The sequence below is a fragment of the Manis javanica genome, chromosome 5 (genome assembly GCF_040802235.1).
Source record: "Manis javanica isolate MJ-LG chromosome 5, MJ_LKY, whole genome shotgun sequence".
NCBI lineage: Eukaryota > Metazoa > Chordata > Mammalia > Pholidota > Manidae > Manis > Manis javanica.
This window is the reverse complement of record NC_133160.1, coordinates 139139890-139152592: the sequence shown is the minus strand read 5'-3', so window position 1 is coordinate 139152592 and position 12703 is coordinate 139139890. Positions and strand designations below refer to the sequence as shown.

At 37.3% G+C, this 12703-nt stretch overlaps 1 protein-coding gene and 1 long non-coding RNA gene across 7 annotated transcripts in view; one reads left to right on the top strand and one right to left on the bottom strand.

Annotated features, from left to right (window-relative positions):
• ATP8A1 (ATPase phospholipid transporting 8A1) overlaps positions 1-12703 on the bottom strand; it is a 222501-nt gene that overhangs the window by 101460 nt on the left and 108338 nt on the right. For all 6 annotated transcript variants that reach the window (XR_012131751.1, XM_037002854.2, XM_037002856.2 and 3 more), the window contains 2 exons: positions 4852-4936; positions 2397-2536 (listed from right to left, as the gene is read on the bottom strand). Coding sequence is in view for 5 of the 6 variants with exons in the window: in XM_037002854.2 (XP_036858749.1) it covers positions 2397-2536; positions 4852-4936 (225 nt within the window). In the remaining variant the exon portion in view is untranslated. The remainder of the gene's footprint in view (positions 1-2396; positions 2537-4851; positions 4937-12703) is intronic.
• Positions 1-12703, top strand: part of LOC118969196 (uncharacterized) — a 28804-nt gene extending 16101 nt beyond the window's left edge. Inside the window, exons 4-5 of the long non-coding RNA XR_005057131.2 lie at positions 4155-4287; positions 5209-12703. This is a non-coding gene — a long non-coding RNA (uncharacterized lncRNA). The remainder of the gene's footprint in view (positions 1-4154; positions 4288-5208) is intronic.

Here is a 12703-nt window from a genome sequence, read left to right as displayed (position 1 = left end):
TTATTCTATTTAGATAAGAGGCAGTCGTAAGGGAGGCTTCTATATTTCTAAACTAAAAATATGCAAGTAACAGATTCCCCCAGACAACTTGTGACTCACGGTCGCCATCTGCTGGAAAAAGGTTGAACACCTGTTCCATATTAAAGATGAAAGTCACAAGGCTTTTAGTAATGGATATTAAATGCACGTACACACTGCAACAATTGTTAAACCTGTAAAATTTATCCATAAACTCGAGGATATTCAGAGAAATATTTTGGGCACATTAAATATTCAACTCCAGAATTTTATTTTTTAGGAGAGCAAGGTACAGGCTTTTATTTAGAGATAAAGTGAAAGGACAGAGCTCATGGCTCACGTCAGGAGGGGACAAGAGTTCCTCCAGAATTTTCTATACTAGCTTCACAAAGAAACAGAATTTAGTGTTTAGAATTAATTTCCAAATCTTTTATTGTCACTTATTACATGTTAATTCTATTACACTACCATGGTGGGGGAGGTTACATTATATTCAGGTTGTGTAGAGAAGGACATAGGAGAAGAATCATTTCCAAATGTGGTAAAATTTTTTTTTTTTACTTCTCAAAAGAAAAAGTAAAGCGAAAGATTAAAAATCAGCACAAAAATTCTCAATCATAAAATAAGTTGGTCACGGGGATGGTAGTACAGCATGTGGAGTATAGCCAATGATTCTGTAACATTTTCCTATGTTGACAGACAGTAACCACACTAGTGGGGGTGAGGATTTAATAATATGGGGAAGTACTGAACCTCTGTGCTGTATATCTGCAACCAATGTAAGACTGCATATCAACTATACTTCAAAAAAAATCAATACCATTAGTACTTCAAGACAACATGTGACTTTGGCTTGAGACTGAAAGAGAATATGGTCTGGCCTCATAAATAATAAAATATTACTTTATTTCTCCATCTAATACCCCAAGACATATCATATATACACATTAGGAAAAAACAGAGAAAGAGAGAAATTCAGTATGTTGACTGATAACGAGCCCCTGACTAGGTGTGTACCTCTAAAGCTGGGAAGTGCATATCAAGTTGGAAGGTACCACACATGCTATCAAGTCCTCTGAGAAATAAGCAGGAGACAAATATAAGTTCAAGCAAGATAGGAGAAACAAACCAGCTCCCAAAGTGATCCCAATCCACCAAGGAGGCAGGAGAATGGCATCTCGAGTCACATGTGACAGTTGTGTACAACACAGAAACCCCTTGCAGCTGGAGCACGACGTGCCCCAGGACTGTACAGAGGGGAGGGTACGTGGGGAGCAGGAAAGGGAAAGAGTCTGGGGAGGCATCAGTGGGGCTGGCTGCCTTTCAAGAAAGGAAGTACCAGGAAGTACACTGCTGGAGAGAAAGGAGGAAGAAAATGTGGGCCTTTACTCACCAAAGGCAAGATCAAGGAAACTGTAGCTAGCAGGCAAGCTTGATTCTATGCAGGAAAAACAGGAGTATAGTTGCAGGGATTATGAAATTAGGAAGTTATTTAATGGAAAGTTAAGGGTTAGAATGAAGATACCTGAGTGACTAAAAATAAGAACTCTGTAGCCAGAGCGAGAATTCTGGCTCACCCTCTCTTATGGAGCTGTGTAATCTCGGCCAAATTACTTAACATCTCTGTTGCCTTGATTTTTTCACCTGTAAAACTGAGATAACTGGCAGAGCCTACATCAAAGGGATGTTGTGAGAATTACATGGGTTAGTAGACTGAAGTGCTATGAAGAGCACCTGACACATATAAAATGTTTGCTATTCTTAATTAAGAAAGCAAGATTTCCGACTACTTATACAGCATCAATCACAGCATATCCATCACTTTTTGCTGAATAGTCTTGGTTCCTTTATATGTGAAATGAGGGGATTTTTAGTTGTGACAGAAATGAAGGGTGTGTGTGTGTAAATGTACAATGAATGACTGGCCCAGTGTAAGTGCTGGACTCTTCAGATATTCTTTATTACTAGCTATAGAGTCATACAAGCTGTATAGTTATATTATTTTGTATTACACATTATATACCTTTATTTACTCCATGTACATACACACACATGTGTAACTTGTGTGCATGTGTGATGAAAGTGTGGAGGGGCGTCGGCATATCTCCAGTGATACGGAAGCACTGGCAAGGAGATTGTTGGGCTACCTTACTTTGATTCAAAATTGTGAGGAAAGTGAAGATCTATACAAAGTAATTACAGACACTTTTCAGCAAAACTAATTGGCATTAACATTTGTCAATGCTTAGATTAGAGGAGATTCAACATTAAGTGGTCTGCCATGATATTTTGAATTTTATATAATTGGCACCTTGAGTGAAGGTAGAAGTTTTCTGGAAATCAAACTTTTTATACAACCAAAATAGTTTTCCACGTACCTTTTCAATTAACTCATAACTCTCTTCGAGTTTGAGCAGCCTGTTCTGCACAGATGTAGACGCGCGCTGATAGACTGCTCGCCATTCCTGAAAGTCGCTCTCTGAAATCTCAGCCACAGCAAAACACAATGTTCGCAACCCTGAAAAAGGGTAGCATATGACCACTAACATCAAATAAGGTTTTACTCAGAAGTCTGACATTTCCATTTTTATTTAACAGTCTCATTTTGAAGACTGTTTCAATTCAAACAATATGCTGAAGTCTGATTCAGTATGATACAACCTTAGTATAAAATGTGTATTAGTGTTCCCCCAGCCTTTAAAACTGGCACCCTGCATCTAATTCCCAGCTCTTTCAATCCATCCTCCATGCCTACAGTATCTGCTAAAATCCTTGTACTATCAGGTTATTCCTTTGTTTGAAGACTTTCAGTCATTTGCCAGGATGAAGTCCAAACTCCAAAGTCCGGGTCATTCACCACACATCAACTGTCTTCAACCTCATTCTCTGCCATTTACATAACAGGGTCTCTGCATGGGCTGAGACATTCCACCTTCTCCATTCCACCCTCCCTCCGCTGTCTGCCTTGTATCTACTTTAAGACTGAGTTCTTCAAGGCACCTCTTTGAAGCATGCTCCTTTCACCAGACCTCAAGACAGAAATCCCCAAACATGCCTAGAGTGTGAATGACAATGTTTTATACTGTCTTTCTCGTGGACCTCTTATATTAGCTTAAAGCTCCTGGAATGCAGGGACCTGCAGATCTTCCTATCTGTATCTCCAGTGCTGAGCACAGCGTCTAACTCCTCCTCGTGGTTTCACAGACGTTCGTGAAGGAAGGAGGAGAGGCAGCCAGTCCAGTAGAGTCTCTGGGAAGGCTACCTTCCTCTTCCTGGGATATATGCTTGCATTTATTACTGCTCTTTACCACTGTAAATCTGAAGTACCAGAGTCCAAAAAAATTGAGGGAAAGTGACAGAACAAGAACATCCATCAGCGACACCCTGGGAAAACAATGAAAGCTAATGTTTCAGGTGACCTACTCCCAGGTGTTGGTGCCTGTCAATTTCCTAACTCACTGGAGGTTCCCCTCAGCCAGAAAAAAAAGTTGATGGGCTGGGAGGAGGAAGAAGCAAAAGCATTTGTCAGTCATGACAAATGCAGCTGATTAGGCTCCCAAGAAGTCGACACCCTCACTGAAGGTCATTTAACTCTCAGAATAACTAGGTGCTACTGATCACAAGCCAAAATAAGGCCAGGGAACATGGCAGAAACAAGCAGCAAAGAACACACGCTGTAAAGTGCCCAGAGGACTCCTCTTGGGCGAAAGGAGTAGGGTTTTCTATTGCTAGATCACTGAGAGGAGAACTGGAATACGTGGGGCCATATTAGGATGTTTTCTTATTTGGAAATGTGGTTGGCCACGGGGTAGAAGTGTTGTTCAACCCAGGGCCAGGAAGAGAGGGTGGAGGCGGAGGCCAGGCCCATTTGAAATCATTTAGGAGCTGGAATCTCTTTAACATCACAAGCAGAGAGGAGAAAGAGGCTCCCCTTCTCTTCCAAAAAAAAAAAAAAAAAAAGGCCCTGTGCTGTGCAGCGGGGTAGCTCACTCCTGCTGCGTCCGCCAAGGGTTGCGCCTTAAGGAATCTCAACTCTATGGACATGTGTGTGTCTCCATGCTTTTGCATTTTTGGGGAGAGAATTGGGAGAAGGTTCTTTATGTTCTTGCTTTTTAAACATTCCTATCTTTTTGCAGGTTGGATGAAGAGGAGAAGGATTTGATCAGTGATCAGGCTTAGTGCCACTGGCAGCCTTTCTGGCTGAAGCCAACAGGTGTGAAACGGGTGGGAGATTTAGGTACAGCTCTGGCTGCCTCTGTTAAGTTAGAGGTAAGACTACAGATTTTTACAGTAACTGACCCTAATGTTTAACAACTTTCACTTCCTTTCATCTAATCTAGATCCTCTCCCTAGACTCTGCACTGTTTTGCTGCACAGATCCTATCATTCAGTAGGGGACCAGTTCATGTTTACCACAGATTCTCAGGCCTCGCAGAGAGCCAGGCATGTCACAGGGCCTTAATAAAAAATCCTTAGTTGAAACTGAAGTGAATAACTACTTTCTTAATCAGATTAGAATATTCAGTTCTTTTGACTCTTGTTTCTTTTCCTTCTGCCTTGCTTGAGAAACAAAGTGAAGTATTTAAACTGTATGTAGTATTCATTCTGAAAAGTCACAGAATTACAGTCCTACACCCTCTACAATGTAGGCACGAAGTCTTGCAAATTTTTAATAAATACAGGAAAGCAAAATAAAAATAGGGGAACAGTATACAGTATAATTTAAATTAGCAGCATTGTTATCTTTAGGAATCTCTAAGTGAAATAACAATGAAAGATAGTAGCAGTATATGACTCTTTTTTAATCATGCTTTATTGCCATATTATACTCACCTTCTGTAGCAAACTGTTCTAAATGTTTTAGTGTAATTTCTTTGTATTTTGAAGTCTCTGCCAGTCGATCATAAATTACAGTGTCCTGGAAAACAAACAGAAGATATTATTTTAAGCACTCTGAGTTTAATAAAGTTGATATTGGCAATATTACTAGCAGCAAATCAGTATAAAAACAATCACTTTTAGCCTAAGTTTAAAGCACAAAATATCTTCCCCTAATAATACGATTTTCCTTTTAACACTGAGAAATAAGGTTCTAGACCTGTATTTTTATCTTTCTCCTTTCTGAATAAATCCATAGTTACTCCAACGTCCAAAATCTCATATTCTGTCAATATTCCACTTACCTCCCAGGTGTGGCAAGATCTCTCCCTACCCCTGCAGGTTTTGCAGAACACTGCAGTGTTCACAGATGCCACAGGAAGCAGGGTGCAGCCCTCAAGGGGGTTGGGAAATGCTGGACTGGAAAGAGCTGAAGAGCTTTCCCTGCTACAATACTTCTTAGAGCCTTTAAGATGCTAATGAGCACAGCGCATCTCCAAGGGGGTGACATGGGATGTGTCCCCAGTTCAGTCACTACTGAACCTGCCAGGGGCTAGGGCATCTTTATGTGACCGGTGTGCATGAAAGAGCCAACTTTGAGAAACACAGATCTAAATCACTGTGTGGGCTGGTGGGTAGAATATGGAGAATCTTGGAGAAACCCACTTTGAGAAACACAGATCTAAATCACTGTGTGGGCTGGTGGGTAGAATATGGAGAATCTTGGAGAAACCCAGTATTGCCTTATAGCTGAATACTTCTGACTGTGTTACTTTAGCTTTAAGATGGAATTGACTTAGTCTGTAATATTCAATTAGTGGATTATCATTAAAGTCTCCTTCAGATTTAACTTTATGCACCACTGTGTTTCTTTTCTTTCCCCCCTTTATAAATTGCCTATTGCTCTTTTATTCTTCAGCTTGAGTTTAATGTTTAAAAAGTTTAGTATTTGGCCTTCATGGTTTTATTAGACCAGGAAAAAATAAATCATTTACCTGCAATTACTTTCTCAGTGGTATTACCCATTTTGAGATCTCCAGTCTCAGGGTTGAGATTTCGAAGTAGACTAATGGAGTATGATTTAGAACCCTTGAGAGAAACAGAACTTAGTGACCTCAGAACAGATGGAATATTCCAGTCCCCAATTATGAATTTCTTTTCATTTTTCAGTGGCGGAATGGGAAGGGGGGCAAAGCAAAAGGAAATGATAATTTCCCCTCATGGCTACTTTCTGAGAATGAAAGGTATAACTTATGAACTCTATATTTTTCAAAGGCTAATGAAATCTTCAATGAAATTAAAATAGGCCAACTAAGAAAACCTTTTAAAATATTAAAATCATGAAAACAAAAGTGGTAAGTAATAAGGCTAGTCAGATTAAATTCTGTAATGTAACCAAGCATTCTGGTGGAAGAAACTGATGCTCAGAATAGAAATTTTTTTTACTTTCTTTATAGTATCAAGGAAAGCAGAGGATAGAATGTGGTGCTCTGTATGAACTGAATAGTATGTCACCACTGGCCATGCTTACATGTGAATAATAAAGACATAACCCTTTCACCCAAAGTAATACTCATTTATTCAGAGGGCTATATCAAATATTTGGTCCACTGTTAGGAACAACAACAAAAAAGGTTTCATAAGAGGAATGAAAGCCTGTGTACCCCCTAGGGTCAGGCTTAGAGCCTGATGAGTTCCACATTTACAGAAAATCCTAACTTATCTGGTGTCCTGGTACTTAGCAAGGTAAGAGTGGGAAAATCATGCGGAGGAGAGGCTGCTGAGGTCACTCATGTAAAGAAACTGCAGCTTCATGTTAAGTAATTCATTTTAGGTGAATTTTCAGTAAAAAAGTTGTTTCCCTGTTACCAAATTGGACAACCTCAAAGAAATGGATAAATTCCTAAAAATACACAATTTTCCAAGACTAAACCAGAAAGAAATAGAAAATCTGAACAGACTGATTACCTGCAATCAAAAAACTCCCAAAAACAATGAGGACCAGATGGCTTCACAGGAGAATTCTATCAAATATTTAAAGAAGAGTTAATACCTATCCTCAAATTATTCCAAAAAAAAGAAGATGAAGGAATGCTTCTAAATTTATTCTATGAAGCCAGCATTACTCTGATACCAAAATCAGAAAAAGACTCTACAAAAAATGAAAACTACAGACTAACATCCCTAATTAACATAGATGTAAAAATCTTTGGCAAAATATTAGTAAACACAATTAAAATATATTAAAAGGATTATTCCCTATGATCAAGTAGGATTTAATCCAGGGATGCAAGGATGGCTCAATATCTGCAACTCAATCTGAACTCTGCAATGCACCATTTGCACATATACGATACTATATATAGAAAAGCCTAAAGATTCCACCAAAAACTACTGGACCTAATAAATGAATTCAGCAAAGCTACAGGATGCAAAATCAATATACAGAAATCTGTTGCATGTCTATATACTAATAATGAACTAGTAAAAAGAGAAATTAAGAAAACAATCCCATTTACAACTGCATCAAAAAGAATAAAACACCTAGGAATAAATTTAACTAAGGAGATAAAAGAGGTGTAGTCTGAAAATTGTAAGACATTGATTACAAAAGCTGAAGATGACACAAATAAATAGAAAGATATACAGTGCTCATGGATTGGAAGAATATTGTTAAAATATCCATACTGCCCATATAGCATGAAGAAGAGAAGTAATGACTCTATAGCATCTTACTACACTGATGGACAGTGATTGCAATGGGGTTGGAGGGGACTTGATAATATGGGTGAATGTGGAAACCACAATATTCCTCATGTGAAACCTTCATAAGATTGTTATCAATGATACCTTACTTAAAAAAAAAATCCATACTGCCCAAAGCAATCTACATAGTCAAGAAATCACTATTAAAATACCAATGGTATTTTTCATAGAATTAGAATAAATAATCCTAAAATTTATATGGAAGAATAAAAGACCCTGAATAGCCAAAGCAATCTTGAGGATGATGAACAAAGCTGGAGATATCAAGCTCCCTGCTTTCAAACTATACTACAAAGCTATAGTAACCAGAACAGTATGAAACTGGCACAAAAATAGATACATCAATGGAACAGAGTAAAGAGCCGAGAAAAAACCCCACACTTACATTGTCAATTAATCTGTAACAAAGAAGGCAAGAATATACAATGGGAAAAAGACAGTCTCTTCAATAAATGGTACTGGGAAAACTTGATAGCTACATGCAAAAGAATAAAACTGGACCACTTTCTTACACAGTACACAAAAATAAACTGAAAATGGATTAAAGACCTAAATGAAGGCTTAAAAACTCCTAAACTAAAAAGTAGGCAGTAAACTCTTGGACACAGTCTTAGCAATATTTTTTTGAATATGTCTTTCTAGACAAGGTGAACAAAAACAAAAATAAACAAGTGGGACTACATAAAACTAAAAACTTTCTGCATATGAGGGAAATCATGAAGACAAAAAGGCAACCTACTGGATGGGAGACAATATTTACAAATGAAATATCCAATAAGGCATTAATATCTAAAAAATGTAAGTAACTCATTCAACTCACCACCACACACACAAAAAATCTAGTTAAAAAATGGGCAGAGGACCAGAATAGACATTTTTCTGAAGAAGTCATAGAGATGGCCAACAGACACATGAAAAGATGCTCAACATCATGCTTATTCATCTTTTAAACTGAAGTTCCAATACTGCTCTTTCCTGACCTATGGTGTCTTGCACATGGCAGGTGTTCAAAAAATACGTGTTATGTAAGTAAAACACTTGCTGTAATTCTCAATCATTCTGAAATTTCTCTTGTATGAAATACCACCTTATACAACATTGCCAAATACAAAGAAATACTAGAGTCAACAAGAAGTCATCAAGCAGAAAACAAATTACTTATTTAACAATTACTTATTTAAGCAATGCAAGTTACAGGAAAGTTATCTACATAATCTTGCTATAAATAGCCAATTACCATCAAGGAATCGGATTCTGTTGTCAGGTTAAACAACACGGTGAGACAGACCTGCTGCATGAAGCTCAGACCTCTTTGAACAGGAGTGTTTGCTAAAGACATTAGACACATTTATGTGTAAATACAGACAACCATTTTCTGTGATGATGTGTGCTATTCAGAATTTTCTGTACTTTGCCTTTGATGTGGTGGTGAACCACTAAAAAAAAATTAATTTCAGATGTAGTCTTATTTTGCATATGGCACAGGATTTTATTTAGGGGGCACTTACTTCGAAACTTTCAATCACTCCAAGGTCCTCAAAGCATTAAGTATATTTGTCAAGTTTCTAATTTCTCTTCTGGCATGTAAGTGTTGGAATAGATTTTTTATTTTATTGAATAAATACATTTTTATTTGCATAAATCTAACTTTTCCTAAATGGTACTGCTGCAGACATAAATTGTGCATTGTGTACTTTTCCATTTTTTTAAATTTAAAAATGAACAAAGTAAGGCAACCTCATTGCAGAAAATCTGGAAAGAAGCAAGAAAAACAAGTCATCCATAAACATACACACCCACAACCCACCATCTCTTTATGCTATAGTTTAGATTAACTTCAGTACTATTGTCCATTCATTAACTCTATCCCCTACTCCTTTGAGTCTGTCTAATCTGGGGTTTATTTCATCTCTTGATATTTTTTCTTAAATTTATTAATGATTTATAATTTATCTTACATGGATTTCTGCTCCCCTTCCCAATTTCTTTTTGATTAAAAATAACTGTAATTTTTATCATGTTGAACCTCAATCATCCTTTGTTAGAAGGTCTACACAAATGATTTCATCTGGAGTGAATTCATGCTCCAGTTACTTATGTGCTTATTTTCTCTTTGGCATGAGATTTCCTCATGTGTCTCTAAGTTTTGCTCTTGCTCTCTTTCCTCTTTGCAAGCATCCCAGTCTAGTGGTTTTATACACCCTCCAGCAGAGGTTGGCATGAGCGCCCCTCAATCTCTTCTCATGATTAGGGAGCTCACCACTATCTCAGGCTTTAAAGAGGGGAGGCTGGTTCCCATCTGCATTTTACATTAAGTATTATTTGCCCCCTTCGCCCCACAGAAAACCAAATTCCAGCCTCTGCTCCCAGTGCCTGCAATTTGTATCCTACTCAGCTCAAGACTTTAGTTCAATGTACAACTTTGGTTTTCTATGCCCATTTTGGTCTACAAAGATGTTTACCTTGTTTTTGAGCCTGGTTTTATCTTTCTGCTTTCCCTTTATACTATATCCATCGCTGCCATGATTTTGGAATAGAAGAGATACATCAAAGGATAAACAGACTATGTTACCTCAGCTGGAACATACTGATGACTTCTTAATAGACTTTTATTACTAAAATCTTCTGTTGCACTTATCACTATTGATTATTAACTCTACCAAGGAATCAACAGATTCCTCAGTCTCTCCTCCAAATTTCCATCTCCTTTTTTAGATCTTCTACTTTTCACCTTTAGTCCTCCTCTCTTTTCATGTAATATTTTTTTCATATGAGATCTCATCATTCCCCTTCTCTCAGTCTCCAACTATACTTGTTAACTCCTAAATTTATATTGGCACCCCAGATTTTTTTCCACTGTGAAATTCAGATATGTCTGCCTTATGGTCCAGATGTAGTTCCCAGCCCTCTATCTTGGTAAGCAGTACCACTTCATGTACACAGGTCCCTGACAGTAGTCCTAGGTCACTGAAACCCTGGGGGTGGGGAGGCGGGGGCGTGTATTCCCAGCCTGGGGCAAAATAAACCTGTGAAGCCACAATCAGTCCTGGGGAAAAAATAAAGTGGGGGAAACCCGTTTATTGCTTACAAGGAGCCTGACTCCATTCACTCTCTGGCCGTCACTCTCACTCACCCGTTTCTCTCCCATTTTCCACTGGGGAGGCCCAAAAACCTCTCCTGTCCCACTCACACTGGCTTGTCCATCCCCCGTATAATCACCTACTGATGTGGAGATGGACTACTTCTCTCCATCCCTTGGAAACACATATTGATATGGAGATGCACTAAGGCCAGGAGAGAGATTCTGGAAATATTGCAATTTTACCCACAGTCATATTTTTCCTCATCACCCAAATGCAATCAATTACTAAATCCTAAATCTCTGTCTTCTTAATCTTCCCTACAATGTTCTTGGCTCAGATCCTTAGCAATTCTTGCCTGGATTATAGTCAATAACCTTAAGTGGTAACTCTGTATGCATATCTTTTCTGCTTTAAATAATCTTCCTAAATGGCATCAGAATGATCCAGAAAAACAGTACAAGTTCTTGAGCATGTAAAAACCATGACCTAACTAATGCTTACCTTTTCACCTAACAGTCTGCTATTCCATGTCATATTCCATGTAGTTCTCAAATGTACATTGCTGTTTTACATGTTTACGCATTTTTAGTATTTAACCGCAATTCACAGCCAATTTGGGAATGGGGGAAACAATGCAATAAGCAAGCTAAATATGAAAATTACCAAAAGGGAAGTCTAGTGTTATTATTTTTTTATTCAATGCTTTAACTCCCCATAGTGTCTGGATAGAAGAGTACTCAAAACTAAGAAAGAGTGTGAGTTTGATTTAGTAAACCGGACACATATTGGCCATTTAAAGTGAGAGGTCTTAAAGGCTTTCTTTATTCCCTTATCACTGAAGTTACCATTCAGATGTGGAAGATTTTAACAATATATATCAATATTGTATCCAAATATTTTCTTTATATATATATATATATTTCCTTGACTAGTCTTAAGCTTCTAACAAGTCTTGGATCTTATCTTCCTATCCCCAAAATGCAGTTCAAAGTCTGGTAGATAAAATGCACACAATGAATAAATGTTAGACGTTTGAATCAATAACCAAAGGAATTTAAAAATGAAATTAATGGGACATCATAAAATAATTCTGCCAAAATGCTTTAAAACTAAGGCATTCAAAAATTGCACTTCAAGCTTTATAAACAAGGCATTGCAAAACATTCTCAACAGAAATTTAAATAATAAGGTTGGACTTCTTACTAAGTTAAGTTTCCAAGTTCCATGTGCTAAAGCAATATAGTTGATTATATTTAAAATTGGGAAGTTCCAACTTGGTAAGTTACCCGACTAGTCCAAATGGACTAGGCACCTGGAAAGGATAATTCAGAAGGAAAATACTGACTAATTTTAAGAACCAGAGAAGGCCCCGGTCAGTAGATTTTTTGTTTTTCCATGAGCATAAACATATTTTAACCAGGGAAATTCAGCTAGAATGACATACCACAATTTCTGTCAATGTAACTTGCCAATGTACCAAAGCCAATCAATAGTGAGAAATACAGTTATAATTAAAACAATGCAAGACAAATGGTAATTACCACATGAAGAAATTATAGCAGTAATTGTGAAAAATTGTTAAATTTTTTCACCCATTTCTATGGTCTTTGAATAATTAGATTCAAACTGCTGTGAATCACTACATTTCTAACACAATTTAAAAGATTTTTGTATGTAATTGTCTTCCAACATATTTATATACTATAAATGTCAAATATTATGTATCAAAAATTGAATTATATAAATAACCTAGGCCAAACTTTTTCAAAGCACCAAATTTACCCAGAAGGAATTTCACATTTCACCAGAAGAGGCTGAATACTATTACTATAAAACACCAACAAAAGTGGATGTCAGCAACTTCATGCTAAACATCTGTGTTACATTTCCATAGCAGAATGCTTAACATACACATTATGAACCATCATAAATCAAAACTGTAAAAGGCAAAAATAAAA